Source organism: Manis pentadactyla, chromosome 4 (genome assembly GCF_030020395.1).
Source record: "Manis pentadactyla isolate mManPen7 chromosome 4, mManPen7.hap1, whole genome shotgun sequence".
Classification (NCBI taxonomy): domain Eukaryota; kingdom Metazoa; phylum Chordata; class Mammalia; order Pholidota; family Manidae; genus Manis; species Manis pentadactyla.
Genome location: NC_080022.1, coordinates 63,272,261 through 63,290,137, shown reverse-complemented (window position 1 = coordinate 63,290,137; position 17,877 = coordinate 63,272,261). Strand labels below are relative to the sequence as shown.

The 17,877-nt window shown below is 35.5% G+C and overlaps 1 protein-coding gene across 2 annotated transcripts in view; it reads left to right on the top strand.

Moving 5' to 3' along the window:
* SLC44A5 (solute carrier family 44 member 5) overlaps nucleotides 1-17,877 on the top strand; it is a 359,709-nt gene that overhangs the window by 312,542 nt on the left and 29,290 nt on the right. For both annotated transcript variants that reach the window (XM_036890289.2, XM_036890288.2), the window contains exons 5-10: nucleotides 608-692; nucleotides 7,061-7,189; nucleotides 8,012-8,072; nucleotides 11,097-11,220; nucleotides 12,607-12,690; nucleotides 15,311-15,423. In XM_036890289.2, coding sequence (XP_036746184.1) covers nucleotides 608-692; nucleotides 7,061-7,189; nucleotides 8,012-8,072; nucleotides 11,097-11,220; nucleotides 12,607-12,690; nucleotides 15,311-15,423 — 596 coding nt within the window. The remainder of the gene's footprint in view (nucleotides 1-607; nucleotides 693-7,060; nucleotides 7,190-8,011; nucleotides 8,073-11,096; nucleotides 11,221-12,606; nucleotides 12,691-15,310; nucleotides 15,424-17,877) is intronic.

The window sequence follows — 17,877 nt, the reverse complement described above, 5'->3', positions numbered from 1 at the left end:
TACCCTACTCAGTGCTGGTGATAGTGAATATCAACCTGTTCCAAAATATGCTACTGACCAGAACTCTGAATGGAGAGAAAATATCACTGACTTTATCTCTTTAAATATTACCTCATAATAATGTTTATTTTAGGAAAGCCAAAAAATTAGCTAACAAAACATAATTCCACCATTCAGATATAATAATTTGTTTCTGCATATGTTTTACCTGTTTTTGAAGAATTAAAATTAAATTGTATGTTAATGCCATTTAGTAACCTGCTTCCTAAAATTTAGGTCTTATATAATTGTATAATTTACATATCTATTAAACATTTTCTTGAACATTATTTTCAGTGACAATGTGGTTTTTCCACTTTATGGATATGGAATTCAATTCCTCATTGAGGGACAATTTGATTATTTCAACTTTTTCCTATGACAGAAAAGTGCCTTAAATGTTAGGCAGCCTAAGGGTGAATTGGGGAATATATTGCAGCTGTCTAGAGGAAATGAAGCTGATTTTTAAAGGTCATATTATGTTAAAACTGTAGAATCAGAAATGATATGGAACATTTTCATAGTCACTAAAAAGATTGCTTTATTTATTTATTTAATTTCTTCACAGGAACAAGACAGTTTTGTTTTACTTTAACCTGTTCAGCTGTTCCAGTCCCTCAGTGATGGTAAACTTACAGTGCCCTACCACACAGGTAAGGCAAAGAAAAAAAAAAAGCCTCACTGGTAGTATTAGCAATTTGGAACATTGTTGGATGAAAGAATTCAGAAATTCCATTTGAATTCTCTTTTTGTGTGGCTAATGATGAATTAATAGAAGGTGGAAAGATGTAGGTATGAGCTCATGTTTGTTCATATACAATAAAAATGAAGTGGAAATTAATCATTTTAGCATCACCGAGAAACCTTGGTGATTTTCTCCTCCAACCACCTGTTTTTATAAATGAACAAACTGTAGCCCAGAGAAGTAGAGATACTTTTCTCAAGGTCAGCATTAGGAAGAGTAAAGCTAGCTCCTGTAAATAATAAGCCCCTTTTGCAGTGACTTAACATAATAAGGTCTGTCTTTGGCCATGTAACAATATAAGGCTGGTATTTGTGGTCAGAGGGCCGCTCTCCAGGCTCCTTTCTCCTGGTGAATCTGCCCTCACTGAAGTCCTCCTCCTCATCTGTATCCAGCTGCCAGAGGAAACAGACAGGACAAATTAGGGACCTCTGTTCGTGAAAGCCTTGGATAGGAAGTGTCACATGTTGCATTTCTACTCATATGCCTTAGATAGATTAGTTTTATATGCTCACAGCTAGATTCAAGAATGGGGGAATAAAGCAATGTGTTGTAGGCTGAGCAGTTTCTCCTGTACTATGCGACAAATGGAACAACAAGCACAAACTTCAATGGGCAGTTAGCTGTGTCTCCCATACTCTCTCTCTCTGTCCTCCAGAACACCCTTCTTCTTCCTAAGGGAGACAAGCCAGGGTCCTACTTAGTGCTGTCTTTACCCAAGGTCCAGGATCAATGGGTGATGTGTACTCTGTCCATCAGATTTTGATACTAAATGCACAGTGAGGAACACAGCTAGGAGAATTAGAATGCAAATTCCCTTTCACCAAGTAAAGGGTAATAAATGTTGTGCATAGTCCTGGACAGTAGTCTTTTATTCGACCTGGACTGTGTTCTCTGAGGGGAACTTTCTTCTCAAGTGCTTTCTATGATCCTTTACTTGACAACCTGGGAGGTTGCATACTGTCTGTTGGCCTTAGGCTACACTGTTGCTGAGCATTAGAAATATGTCCTCTTGGGGGCCATAGAGGCTTGAAGCCCTCTTCCTATTATGCAGATTTAGCAGCTCAAAGATTATTTGAGTAGTCAAAGGCCTTTTCAGGTTAGCTCATGAATTCTTTGGCTGTACAATCACCTCAAAAATTTAGTAGGCTTCTAACTTACTTCTTCATGGTCCCACATGCCAGTAAGCCACACCCAAAGACCTTCCCTATAAATAGTTCATAAAGTTGCTTTCTCATCTCTCTCAGAAAAATCTTTGATATCTTATTTTCTGCTGAGACTAAAGCCAACTTGGGATATTGGCATCCTAGTTCTGTGACCACCTGTACCACAAGACCTTATTTTCTAGCTCAGCCACCCATTTCCAAGGTCAAATCCTTGACCTCATCAGTATCAGTAATTAACACCTTGTAATCTCAATTTCAAATATCTCACTGTGATTATCTCAATCCCTCTAGTATTCCAATGCCTCTGACTCCAATCTTTCTGCCTATAAACCACTGATCTTAACCATTCAAAGTGTCCCTTAGTTCCTTCATGTTTTCATTTCCCTCTTTACCTGACAGTCTCTATCCTCCATCTTTAAAATCACTCCCTTATATAAACCCTCAATTCCTTTGCCTCCCTGTCACTTAGTTGTACTTCTCTGGCAAAACTTTATCTGGCTAAATGCATCTCTTTCTCTACTCCATGCCTGAACTCAGGCAGCTGTTGGTTCTTAGACAGAACACCCACAATAGTTCTTTAAATGCAGAACAACTAAACTCAAGTAGGCCCTTAATGTTGTCCCACAGAGCACACTGCAGACTCCTTGTCTGTTCACTGGCCTGTTCTCCTAGAAAACAATTTATCTTCTTTTCCTCTCACCTCAAACCTCCAAGAACTGAATCTCTATTTCATGTCAGCCTCTGATTTTGCTTCCTTTTTCACTGAGAGAGTACAACATTCAAGAACAATATTCAACATACAGATAGGCATTCAAAACAACTTTTTAAAGCTCCAGTACTAACATCCACTTGCCTACATGCTGTCACTTATAGTCACATATTTATTCTGCCTTTCCTCCTCTTACTGTGGATTAACTGTGCTCCTAAATCCAGCCCATCCACTTGGGCATATTATCTTATCCTCTCTCACATACTGAAGCCCATCACTCCAGGAATTTCCTGTTTTTTATTTTATTACCATTTTTCCTCTCTACTAAATCATCCTCATCAATATACAAGCATGCTATTATTTCTTTTTGCAAAACTCCTCAGAAGTATAGTCTAGATTCAGTGTGTTTGATCCTCTGTTCTCATTCTCATTTAGGCTTCTACTCCTACTCCAGTTTCCTCCAAATGATACCATGTTATTAAACCAATGGTCAATGCTCAGTCTACATTTACTTAATCTAGCAGCATTGTTTAATCAGTCCTCTTCCTTAAAATAGTTTCTTCAGTTGGCTTCCAGGGCACATGTTTCTCTTTCCTCCCAACCCACTGGCTACTCCCTAACAGTCTCCTTTGCTGGTTTTTCTTCACCCTTCTACCATCTTCTAAATTTTGGAGTTCCTTCTTCCACCAAGCTTAGTCCTTTTATATCTAGTTACTCCTCTGGTGATCTCACCTAGCCTTGTGATTTTAACACTATCTCTATGCTGCCCTCCCTAGTTTATATCTCCAGGTAAGTCTGCTCACTGAACTCCTGATCTTTTTATCTTACCACCTACACGATGCCTCTACTAGATCTTTTGTTAATATCTCAACTTTAACACGTCCAAAATTTAGTTCCTAATCTCTGACCTCATCCCTAAAATTGTTCCCCAACCTATACAATTCTCTCTAGTTCAATTAAGGCCAGCTCCAGATTCCACAGAATCATCCTTGATTCCTTTTGCCCCCTCTATCACACTCATGTTTGAGCTGTCAGCTAATTTGTCTAGTCTCCAAATTCTTACCATCTGTTCCCTTTTTTTCAAGGAACCAACATCTCTTTCCTAGATTAGTTCAACTACCTCCTAACTGGTCTCTGCCTCTGTCCTTGCCCCTCCCTTTTCCTCCCCTGACAGTCTCTTCTACCCCGCAGCCGGTGTGATCATACTAAATATAAACATAACAGTTACATTATGTCTCTCCTTTGATCAAAGCACCACCCCCACGCAGAGTATCCCAAATTACGCAGATTAAAAACCGAAGAACTAACGGTACCCTACAAGACCCTTCACTGGGTGCCCAACTTTCTGACCGCACATGCTATTACTCTCTCTCTGCTCGCTGTACTGGGGTCAGACTGGCATCTGGTGTCGGCAAAGGATCCTGGAAAGATTCTGCCTCAGAGCCTTCGACTTTGCTGCTTTCCCTGCCTGAGTACTGTTTCACCAGGTGACTCTGGCTTGATTTCTAGTCTTCTTCAGGTCTTTCTTCAAATGTTACCTTTTTAGTGAGTCCTTCCTTGAACTACCTAGTTAAAATTGGAATACCACCCAGCTACCCATCATCCTCTAGTTTCCTTTCTAGCCTAATTTTTCTCCATAGATTTATGATCATCTTATAACAAACTATTTTACTTATTTATTGTTACCTTTCTCTCCCTACTAGAAGTTAAACTACTTGGGGGCAAAGATTTTTATCTGTTTTGTTTACTACCAGTGACTAGAAGAGGCTCAGAGTAAATGATCAATAAATATATGTTTAATGAAAGAATGAATAAGTGAGTGAGTGAGTGAATTAATATCTTCCTACTCCAAGGCTAGGAATTTCTTCAACTATACTATACAAATCCATCATTCCCATGATGGAAAACAATTCTTGCACATTATGCTTTTTTCTTATGTTTCATAAATTATTTACTAGTTCATACCTTCATCATAACAAATGTAGTATTTTAACCTACAATGTAACTCTCTCTTCTACTCACCTAATCCTGATTTGTGTTAGAGTGTTAAACGTATGTGAATTGAAGATACAAAAATAACGATGAGGAGCTATATTCAAAGTGCCCTTTTGTGATTAACAAAGAATTAAAACTGAGTCAGAATATGTCTTTAGTTGCCAGTAATGGAGACTTGCTTTTAGTCTGACAGGCAATAGTGTATCTACTGATCCAAGCCATATTTTTTTACATTGTTTTTTGTTAACTGCCAGCATGGTCCAAGCATGTGACATAAGCATTATAAAGGACAGATTGTGATCAATTAGGCTACCCAACCTCAATGTGACCTTCATTTTTTTTGCTAATTATATGTTGATTGCTACTAATCAACACCCTATTTGAAGTGCACAAATTGGTCTGATAGAGGGAGAGAGTAAAGAGCAGTTGCTATATTGTTTTTTAACAGCCCATGTGTGTCTGGAATGAAATTTGATGTGATTTTCTTAAACAAACCACTTTTTGCCATTTTAATCACTTTATTTTATATGTTGCATACATAGCACTTTTAATGTGCAGTATACATTATATGTGTCTACATTTAGGAATACAGAAATCATGGTCTAGAGTCAGTAGTTCCTACCATCATTTAAAGCCTATGAAAGTGTTAGTATGACCAGTATTCACCTTTACAAACCCATTTAAGTGTATGCAATAGGGAACTAGTTTAGTTACCGTCAGAGTCATATAATTGTCAAAGTCAAAATGTCCATGAAGCATCTCCTAATATGCTGTTTTATTCTGCTTAGCACCAATCATTGTGAACTTTTGACATTTGCATTGATAGTAACCTTAGCTTCCTTGCAAAAATTGTGAGCATGTTGGATGCTATGACTGTTCCCTAAACAGTTATTCAGCTTTCACAGGAAGATACCTGTGAAGCTTCCAATATTTTCTCTATATGTGTCTGAGAGTGCATATGTGACTATGTTTATATGTGCATGTGTGTATGAGAGACCGAGAAAGAGAAAATACATGTGGAGGTATTAAATGGGGATGGGTTATTTACTTTGTCAAAACTTCTAGAAGAAATTGAATAGGTGCTACTGCAAAGCAGTATTAACTGTGAGATCTGAGGTATCCATTTAGCTATCAACCTACTACCTTAGCTGTGGAGTTGATACCAAGTGTCCTTGTTTATAGCAGAAACATGACCCAAAAGATGGGAAGAGATGTCAGTGCAATAACAGTGTTTTTACCTATCTGTCACTGGGGATAAGCTAGAATCTGGCCAATGAGAATAGTTACCAGAGATGGAAAGTCAGAGCTATGAAACTTTTACAGAACAGAAGGTTCAAGGATTGGCTGTAACTCTGATGATCTTTGTTTTTTTTTTATTGCAAACAAAAGCAAAACCAATAGAGTTTATCTCTGATTCTGCTTTCTCTCTGTGGAGTTACTAATTGAATTTCAGTCACTCCACAGTGGCTCTGTGGACTAGTACAGTGATCTGGCTTGGCATTAATAGGCTCCCAAAGTTCATTAATGTAAGATAATTGCATCAGTGACCTCTCTGCCCACCTTTTGGTGTTGGTAAAAGACTATAATAATGATTGACTGCCTCAGCTAACCCTAATTTTGTTAGTTTCTTACGGTATAAAACCTCAATTACGTTTTGAGAATTGTTGAGAATTAACTGGCGTAAGTTATCAATGTTCAGAGCATTTTAATCACCATTTTATTCATATATAGGAAAGGAAGCAAGATTCTAGTCCTGAAAATGCATAAACTACACAGGCAAAATTAATCTTGCATTCTACTTCTTATCTACTAATTCAGAAAAATCATAAGAAAATATTTTATTAAAAGTCCCTCACTGCCCTGTGGTAGTGCTCACATAAATCTACACATGGGTGAAATTGCCTGAAATTGCACACACACACACACACACACACACACACACAAATGAATGTATATATAACTGGTGAAATCTGAGTAAATTTAGTGGATTGTAACAATATCGATTTCCTGGTTGTTATATTATACTACAGCTATAAAAGTTATTACCATTTAGAAGTAAGTGTAAGAAAGTATGTGGTGTAGAAAGGTAAGAAGTATGTGGAATCTATTATTTCTCACAGCTGAATATAGATCTACAATTATCTCAAAATTAGAAGTTAAAAATAAGCCCATCATTAAGATGTACAGCATCTTATTGTTTTAATAGAACATCAGCATCAAAGGGCAAGTAGAGATTGATAACAAGGACATGAAAGTTCACTTTTTACAGTAAGTTAGAAAACTGATTTAAGTTTCTTAGGCAGTGCTTTGCTCTTATAGTGGTGTATAATTTAGAAGTGTAACCTTATAGATACTTCCCTGGTTTATTCAACTCAATTCAATTACTACCACTGTTCCTTTTGTTTACAGATTTGTGTGTCTAAGTGCCCAGAAAAATTTTTAACCTATGTGGAAATGCAATTTACATACAGACAAGACAAAAACTACTGGACATACTACAGCCAGTTTTGCAAGTCCAATTCTGTTAAACCTGCAAAGGTATGTGTAGTTAAGCTTAAAACTAAAGAAGAATTTAACTTTTGTTTCAATCTCAGCTATAATATGAAAATTTATAACTAGACAAGTTCCCAAATCTTGTAGGAAATGATTACTAAAGGTACCAATCCATTAAAACACAAATGCACATATACATACAAAAAGCACACACCATTTACAACATATCATTTTGTGGACTTGGGATATTATGCAAGACTGTGAAGTCTGATAAGTTAACTTAAACTATTCCCTGATCCCAACAAATGCTCTCCCTGGATGGATTTTTTGCTGTCAAGAGCTAGGAGCTAATGTCATTTGTAGTCACCACTTCATTAGTGTGGTGATGAAGCTTCATGCTATTTAGTAACAGCAAGAATTTTACTTTCAAACTCAGTTTGATAATTATTCATTTGAAGATTCCAAAGCCCTACCTAGGTTTGAGATTTATAAGGGAATTCTAAAGCCTTATTATGTCAAATAGTATTAATGGCTTCTAAATTAGAGCAGATGCTGTTTTTCCAGAAAAAAATGGAAAAATAAGTGGCTAAGGATGTGACTAAGACAGAGAAATGCCTTCAAAGGTGTGCGTTGGAACCAGCAGGTCTGGTTTTATTATTGTTGATTTGATTTAATTACAATTAGGAAATTTAAGAGCATTTTTCCAACAAGAATGTATGTGTGTGATAATCTTACTCTTATCAGGGGAGTAATTTGGAATAATGAAACTATTATGAAATTAAATTTTTAAAGAACAAAATTTTTATATTGAGAATGTAAGTTATCATAACATAGCTTTTGAACTGTTAACATATTCTTCTTTCTTAGACTCTCGCACAACTTTTACTGGATGATGATTGTCCAACAGTGATTTTTCCAAGCAAACCTTGTAAGTAGTTATCATTTCACCTTAGAAACACAGAATATACCAAGAAGTGACAGTTTCCTTAGTTTACAATGGTAAAACTGAGGCCAAGAATAGTCCTACAATGGTCCCAAGATACCAGAGTTAAAGAACACCATAGCTAAAACCCGTTCTCCTGACTCTAGCCAAGAATATCTCCACTGGAGCTCTGTGAGTTTTGCTTCATAAACATATATTTAAAAAGATTGAAATTGATTTTTAAAAGCCCAGATTGATTATTTGGTGTTCTATGAGCACATAAGCATACATAGAGACATACTCTTACCTATTCACCACTGAATTTAGTCAAAAAATTTGTTCAGAAATTTCCTGGGGAGTGAGGATGGGACATATAATCTTTATAATTTGAGATTTGAAATATTTATATGTCTTCTGAATGAAGCTGTATTTTATTTCTTTAAAATTTATAAGCTTTATTCAACTCTTTTTAGAAGAAACTGAAATGACTCATTTCCCTTTCTTGAGGATATAATCTAACCATAGAGAAAAAAATTTACATGAAGACGTCCATCACAATATTATCCAAAAGAACCCCCCCCAAAAAAAAAAAGAAAAGGAAAAGGAAACACTCCAATGTCCAAGAGCAAGAGAATACTTAAATAAGTTCTGTTCTAGTCATTAAATGAAATATTTTAGAATTACATAAGTACAGGTATACATTATAATATTAAACAAAATGAAAAATGCTATATGCATTATAATAACAACATATACAGATTAAAATAAACAAAGAAAATTATTCAAGGAAAAAGATTGGAAAGAAATTTACCAAAATATTAATGGTTGTTTTGGAGGTGGTAAAACTATGAGGATTTCCTCTCTTCTTTCCTCTTTTTTCTATTTCTCCATTTTTCCACAATGAGTATATTTCTTTTAAAATAGAAGAAAGGCATTAGTCGTCCGTTTGAGCAGAAAGTTGAGTGCCACCGGAGCAGCTACCACCAAATACCATGTCTTATAGGCTCCATCATTCTTCTCTGGATCATGAAAGAACCTGAAACAAAGATAAAGGTTCTGGAAGCATCTGCATTTTGCCAGGAAGCCCTGGGCAACAAGTTATCTGTTGCCAAGAACTATGTTACACTTTTTATCCAATGAGGTAAAAATGAATCATTAGTTTCTGAGGATATAATAGGTATAAAAGCATAAGATATGGTTCCTGCCCTTTCAAGTAGAGTTTGGTTAAATCACACAGTATAAACAGTACATTGAGAGATACAAAAATGAATAAGACATAGTGCCTCACAGTCTAGTGAGGGAAATATTAAAGTAAGCCTTGCAATCAGCTGGTATTCCCCCTAATAGGGGATTAACTAGGGTACTTAATGGAATAGTATGCAGCCAATAAAATCCACTCATAAAAGAATTTGTACAAGGAAATAAGTAATAGCAAAAAAAAGAAACAAGGGAAGGCACTTTTATGATTCTTAAAAAAAAAATTATTATAGAAAACAGGCTGGAAGGAAATTCACCAAAATGTTAATATAGTTCATCGGGGGGAGGGGGGGTTGAGTATGTATGGTTTGTATTTTTCTTCACATTTTCTCTACTTCCAAATACATAATGAGCATTTTTAGTAATTGAAGCTAACAGGATGAAGTTGCCCAGAAATAATATGTAGAACCAGGCTGGTGGACTCTGTAGGTGGGAACAGTCATGTTTCAGAAGTTGAAAGGGACATAAAGCACAGAAAGTCCAAATGGAGGGCAAGAGAGAATCTGGACATGTAACCCAAGGAAGGAGAGTTTCAAAAGGCAGGGGTTATCTACTGTGCCAGACTCAGAAAGGTTGCCTCATTCAACAGCACACATTTACTGAGTTCTGCTATGTACCAAGGGACTGCATTAGATAATGGGTTCAATGGGATGAAGATTAAAGAATGTTGGAAGTTTTGGCAGTTAGGAGGTCATTGGCATCTTTGGGAGGACAAGTCTCATGGAGTGGTGGGGGCAGAAATATGATTAGAGTGAAAGGGAATTGAACCAGCTGGTAGAGACCACTATGTCTAATTTGCCAGGGAAGAGCAGGAGAAAGAAAAGGAAGATAGTGAAAGACTCAGTCATAATATAAGTACTACAGAAGATGGAGGTGGGTATACAGGCAATTGTTTTAAGCCAGGAAAATCAGGAAAGGCTTTATAAGACATATGTCTTCTTTCTCTATATCAACTGCTTAAATGTTTTCAGGTTTAAGCTCCATATGAACCCATGCAAATCTGTGATGCTTCTTGTAAGAAAAAATATTTTTTAATGATCCATTTCCAAATTCTCTTCCCTCTTCATTTAAAAATCATGGTTTTAAAATATTTTTAGTAATACAGATATGCAAAGAGGCAAGGATTCTATTTAATCAAAATAAGCATGTAGAAGATTGAATGGTGAGTTAACTCTTAGAAATTATGCTAATATACAAAGTGTGGGTTATTTTTATTTCCATGTCCAGCCCCTCCAAAAAACCATATAAGTGAGAAAGCTGTGGAGACAAATGAGTAAGACTTTACAGATAATAATTCAGTTGTCTTAGCCTAAAGTAAGAGCTGGTTCTTGCTTCCCAAGAATTACCCACTTATATCCAGTTTTCAAGGTTTCACTCAAAGAGTATCTAAGATTTTTTAAGTAACAAAACTCATCCAGTCATAGAAGTAAATGCAGCCTTTTGATTTAACTATTTTTTACCATGAAGGATAGGTTATCAGTATCACTCCTCTAAAACCTGTATGTTGTGTCTTACGGCTGCTTGGTGAGTATATCATGTATAAAATAGCAAGTTTAGAATGTAGCTGCAGATTGTGGTTGTTATCTCTCTATGTCAGTCTTAGAGCCATCAGAAAATCTTCTGGTCATCAACAAATGGGCAATTTTCTATACTGAGCAATTTATACACTGTCTAGCAAGAATTTGGTTATAAATAACAGAAAGCTTAATAAAGGGATGGCATCCAATGGGAAGAAGTAGGAATGATCACCATTATTTTAATTTTTTTTTACAGTTCTCCAGAGATGTTTCCCTGACTTCTCTACTAAAAATGGCACTTTAACAGTAGGAAATAAGACAATGTTTGAAGATGGAAATGGAAAGAAAAGAAATGTTATAGAACTCAGGGCAGCAGCAAAGTATGTTACATTCCCATTTTTAGTTTTGATGTAACCTATTATTATACCCAAGACCAAAGCTTCTGTTAGATTAAGGATTATCATACAGGAAGACTTATGTTTTATATAAAATATACATGTGGATTGGAGAACTTGGTATGTGTTCAGTAAGAAATGCGTGTAAGGAGAAACCAGAATAAATTAGGGGGAACAATGATATTTTTCAAACAGGTATATAAATGACATATCAGGAAATGTATTAAAAGACCTTAACATAATTTACTTTTTGAATGAACCTAATTTAAAAATCCATGCTTTTTAAATCACTGTTTGAAAAAAATGAGAAATAATGAAACTGCCAGATGTTTTAAAGGGAAGGGAGCCTTAAGAAAGGTGGAACAATGATGAAAATGCTGTTCCATGACTATATCAGTTTCTGTGTATTAACTATAATGAAGTAAAATTATTGTTTCCCTTGGCTGTACACAGTTATTTGGAAAGAAAATTCCCACAAATATAAACACACAGAGGATAATGGCATAGCTCAGTTGTTGAATTAAAAAGGAAAAATAAAGATATTTTTAAAAAGTACTTTTCTTTCTCAAAAAGACTTCAGTAGTCCAAGTAGAATAGTGCAGCTCCTGCATATTTAGTAGAATATTTAGCAACAAGGATGAATTTCACAAATATGCTATGTGAAAAAAAAATCACAAAGTACTAATACCAAGTACAATTCCATTGATAATAAAGTTCAAAACCAAGCACAACTAAATTAAATTATCCTGTAATGCCTGTAAAAGTGGTAAAGCTAAAAAGAAAATTGGGAAATAATTATCACAAAAGTCAGGATTGTATTTACTTTAGGGGAAGAGAGAAGTATTAGAATTGGGGCACATGAGAGAAAGGAATGACAATGTAGCTACTTGAGAGCGTCTGGTTTGGTAATTCATCAAACTGGACACTAATGATTTGTGAGCTTTTCTCTGTATTTCCCATCATGCCTTCCTGATACAAAGCTATCAGAGGATTAGGAAGGGAATTTAAAGATGATGTTTATTCTTGACTCTATGGATTTTGTAGGTTTAAAGTTGATCTTATCATTTAAATTCATTTCTTATAGGGAGGTTTTTGCAGTATTGAGGGCACATCACGTACATTGGGAAAGGATCTGTTCACCACTCTTGAAAGCAACATTCTCTCTGTGTATAGTTAAAGCCACTTTCCTAGGTTTACCAAAGTGACATTTCATGTATTGTTGTGGCTTAGAAAAAAAGTCAGTACTCATGAATGGTCTATAAAAATATGCTTTCAGCAACAGCTTGCAAAATCTCTTTTATAATAATGAGAACATTTCTGTTTAGTGGTAGTCAAAAAAATCATTGATTGTTTTTCTTTTTTTGAATTCAGTGGTGTCAATAAAATCCTTCAAGCAAGAACAATTGGAATGAAAGTGTTTGAAGACTATGCTACAACTTGGTATTGGATACTCATGTAAGTGAAACATAAATGTTTCTTTTCCAGTCCCATTCTGATTTTATCTTTGTAGAACTCATTCTTCAAATTCCCCATTCATATTTGTGAATAAAGGTTGGCTCAGATCTCAGTTACTGCCATTTTGTTTTTCAGACAGAATGAAGATTTGGCAAAGATATTTAGAAATATGCCCCGTGTTAGCAGAAAGTTATAAGAATGTAAATTTTAATTGTTAAAATTTGTTAAATAAAAGTACACTTAGACACTTCAAGTTCACAAGGGGGCAGCATCTGTAGTGCAAATGCAGTTTTGTTCCTTGGTTCTGTTTTCTCATTTGTGTCTCCCTGACCTCCAAATATCATTCTTATTTTCTAATACATTCCTTCCACATATCTGTCATCAGCATCAGCATCAAAGGTCACTGCAGTTGTGACAAGCTGGAAAAATATAGGAGATTTAAGATCTTCAGACATAAGATTTGCATTCCTGAAATGTAAGGGAAAATACAGTCACTGTCCTGAAGCAGGTGTATGTGTTTGATACAGCTGAAGCTGTCCTTACTGCCTGGCTCCCATGGTACCTTCTTGTGCCTTAATAGCATCTATGGATTCCTAGAGATCAAAAAATAAAATGAAAACTTCAGATACTTACAAACCCCTTTACAACCTGGCCCAAAAGAGTTTCCCAGATTCATCCTCGCTCATGTTTCTTGGTTAACCCTATATGCTTAATACATCAAATAGCATGCCCATCCCTAGACTGTTAAACTCTCATATTTTTGCACATTCGGTTGTTTCCCAGCATATCCTTCCCTGTGTCCTGAGAAATCCATCTTATTATTCAAAAGCAGATTTTGTGAAGTCTTTCTTGACTTCCCCAGATATAATTAATTTCTTCCCCCTTTGTGTTCCTCATACCCACTGTGTGTATGTGTGTATCATATTTATACACATACACATATCTGCCTTCTATATCATATCTACCATTTTGTATTCTATTTACCTGGCTCATTCCCTCTGATAAATATGAACACCTTACCAAAGTAACTATGCCTAACTCATCTTTATTTTCCTAACTCCTCGTGTGGTTCTTGGAACATAGGAGATGCATAGAAACTGTTCAAGGAACAGTTACAAAACACTAGGGGACCAAGATAGATAAAATTTAACTATAAGGTGCCTAATAAAGTTGAAATTGTATAGTGTGGAAAATACTAGTGAGTCATTTTTAGAGCTATAAACTGGATAGTTTTATGAGATTTTATTTATTTTGATGATTTGCCTTAAATAATTATAGTAATTATTTTTAATGTGTATCAGGATTTCAGGATATATCTCTATACTTGACAGTAGTTAAACTGTTTCCCTCATTGTCAGACCCAAATATCACTGTATAATTTCCATATTTCTTCTTTATGTTGGTCTTTCCACTCTTACCTGAAAAAGCATACATTATGATAGACTCCTGTCCGCCTCACTCCCAACACACACCCTGAAACCCTTTCCACCCAGGTACCACGCATACCATGAGACAAGAGACTCCTTTCTTTTCAACTCCTCTACTTTCATCTATTTCATAAATATAAAGCCAAACACTGATACACTGGGACTTAGTTTATTCAGTTGGGACTTTTATGTAGGAATTTAAAACACACAGAATAAACACATTTCTTTCCCCTCGGACCATTTTGAATATTCCCCTTGGATTATTCCACAGAAAAATCATTCAACCATCTGAGTATCCATGATTTTTAAAAGGGAATATTAAGTTAAAAGCTTCTGAACTTAAAAGCATAAGCTCTGCAAGAATATGACCTGAGAAAGTACTTTGATACCATGCTGTCATCTAGCCAGTGACAGTAATTATTAAGGATTTTTTAAAAAGATAACACTTGAGGACAATAAACTCAATAAATATACCAGGCTTTGTCTGTTGCTATGTTTGGGGAAGAAATTAAAACTAAAGAATAGTCATGCTGTTGATTGCTTGATGAAGTCATATGGCCCAGGAGACACAAATCCTTATCATGGCTCCATAAAATGGCCCACAGATCACTGGCGACCTGAAGTAGATGTCTAGTGATGTCAGACATCAAAAATTATTTGAGATAATTAGCCCATAGTGGTAATGACTGCAAAGTCATGGATTCAGGAACTGTATGGGGCAGTTATTTCTATCTTCTTGCCCTAAGACTGTTCCCTTACTTCTAGACAGTTATATTCCATAAGGTTTTATTAGTTTTTAGGTAGATAGAACAGCATAAATTTATCATGGATATTTTACAGTTTATCATTTAGTGGGTAGATGTGAAAGAAAAAAAATAGGACCCAAAAATTGTGGCAGATTGTGGATTGGAGGAACTCGGTTTTTCCAACTATGATTGATACTGGACCTCAGTTTATGTAGGCACATGAAAGTGACTCATGTATAAAGTCCCTGATGGTCCTACTCTTTCATGTAACAGTCTTAACAGAAAGCATTGTTTATACTTTTAAATATTATAAGTGTTTCTATAGCCAGGTAAAATAAAATAATCTGAGAATTATTTTGAATAGAAAAATAGCATTCTGTTGCTGTTTTCATTATGTTATGTTTAGCATACTTGATCCTTCTGTTCATCATGTGCTTTTTTCTCTAGTGGTCTGACTATCGCCATGCTCCTCAGCTGGTTGTTTGTGATACTCCTGAGGTTCACAGCTGCATTCCTCTTCTGGGTGCTCATGTTGGGTGTGCTCGGAATCATAGGGTATGGTAGGTATCATCACTCTTAAAGTTGCCAAGTATCAAAATAATCTTTTTCAGTTGCCATTTTTAATTAACGGAAAGCATTTTACTTGCAATGAATTTCATTATTCTTTACTCTCCATCCCCAAAAGCATTAAATTCAGAAAAATTAATTTTCATGTACTGTCTCTATAATTTCTTTCTTCTTAACTTAAAAAAAGGTGCTGTCAAAATGTTCTCTTTTTTCTCTAGCAGCCTTTGGTCCCATGCTTCATGGGTATTAAGGAGGTTAAAAAGAATCCCTTCCTGGTTAATAAAAAACATTTTAGACAACTACTTTTATTCCTTTAACTTTTATGATCAAAGGTCAGGTCTTCATAGTTACAGAATTTTGGTCTATTTTCTCTTTCTGTTTTGTAGTTTTAACCCAGGTTCTGTGACACATTTTAAAAATTGGCCTGTACTCCATAATGAGGCATCACCCTCTAGAGGCAAGTGTTCTGAATTACACTCAAATTGGATGGAGAGTTACTTTATACCAAAGTTGAAACTAATCACAAACCTCTTCCCCGAAAAGGTAGTACAGGTACAACATTTAAAAAGGAGTTAAAATATATCCCAAGGAATAGTTAGTAGTTACGGTAGCTTCCTTTCAGTCCTCTAATAAATGTATGAGCCAATATAAAATATTTAAGAGATTTCTATTCAAAGAATTACTTCCCTTATGACATCAATGGATTGACAATGCAATTTTTGGTGATAGACACCAAAAATAACAATTTCCTATTTCTGTCACTTGAAGAAGAGCTTTACACATATCAGTATAAGAAGGCAGTTAAATCCCAGATTCTGTAGTTAGTCTGAGTTCTAATCCCAGCCCCATAACTATAATTGGGGGGACTTTGGGAAACTTTCTTAATAATTGTAAGACCCAGTTTCCTTATCCATAACATCAGCACAATAATGGTATCTCCAACTTACAAGATTGTGAAGATTAAATGAGACAATGAACATAAATCTCTGAAGAACAGTCCCTAGAACAAAGTAAATATTCAGTATGTATTGGGCTATTGTCATTATCCTCCTCAGTATCCTCAATGAGTTTATAGATACTTGTGCAGGTCTCTTCAGGTATTCTTTATCTATTCCTGCTATGCAACTTCTCATAAAGAGAGAGGTCAGTCTGGTGGAGATGAATGAGAACTTCTGCCCCTTCATCAAAAAATCCCAGGAAAGCTTTTCGTTTATAAGTATTTTTTGTGTGTGTATTTCTTCTTGGAGCTCAAAATAACCTCTGCCCTTTGTCACTAGAGTCTGGACATGTGAGTCAATCACTCTTTTATTGTTATAAAGGAAAGGCAATGAGGTCTGCTATTAATTTCACTAACTTTTCTTGAAAAGCAGGAAAAATCTGAAAGTGGCTATAGTACAAGACTGACAATGGCCAAAGGGAAAGATAGTCAATATATAACAAATGAAGGTTAAAAAAAAAACAATTTTAGCTCCCTTCTAACTCCCTAAGTAGTTCTACCCAGCAATTAATGGTGTGGCAGGTAAGCTTGGAGCTGCTCATTGGGTAGGGAAACGTCCAACTAGATTGGGAAATGTAAGACTATACAGATATATAATTGACTTCTGCTACTATCTTGGACAACTGACTTTCTATATATCATGGGGAAGCAACCATTTCCTCCTGACTATGTACTAGGTCAACAAACAATGTGGCTGTATCATACTGAGCAGAGAAAAGGCTAGGCTGGCTGTGGCCAAGTGCCCCTCAACAACAGTAGAACAATTCTCATTGACCAGAACAAATCAAGAATTATACAGAAAAGTCCATATAACACTGTGGTTTTAAGCATGGATTTGGACATTGAAAAAGGTACAATCCCAGACTCATCACATATTGTATACACTCAACTGTATAATTGGAATCTGTAAGTATTAAATAAAATAGTGTACATAAAGCACTTAGAAAGCTGCCTAGCACATAGCAATTGTTCAGTAAATAGTGTCTATTGTTGCTTTTGTTATGCAGGAATATTATTGAAGAAAAAAGACTTGAAGTCCAGGGATCCTACCTTAAAAAAACAAAACAAAACTAGAACAGGATAAAGAAAACAGTAGATAAAGAAATTGGAAAACACTGCTGAGACTTTCACCCCCATCAATATGAAGGAACTAAATAGTCTGATGGGCCCTCTTACTATTTTTATAATGGCATAAAAATAGTATTATATTGCACTGTTTTATATAATGTGTTAGTGAGCTTACAAGAAATAAAAAAGATGTTCCCAAAAAGAAAAATTAAAAAAGGTGTATCCCATGAGTTAAATGTGGGGAACTAAGCAGAATGCACATGTAAAATGCTGTGTAGCCTGCACCAGTGCTACAATAGGAGACTTAGACCAGAGCTGTAGCATAATAGGTGACCAGATCTGAAACTCCTGGAGTAAGTCTCAGATCCTGAAAAATCAGGTG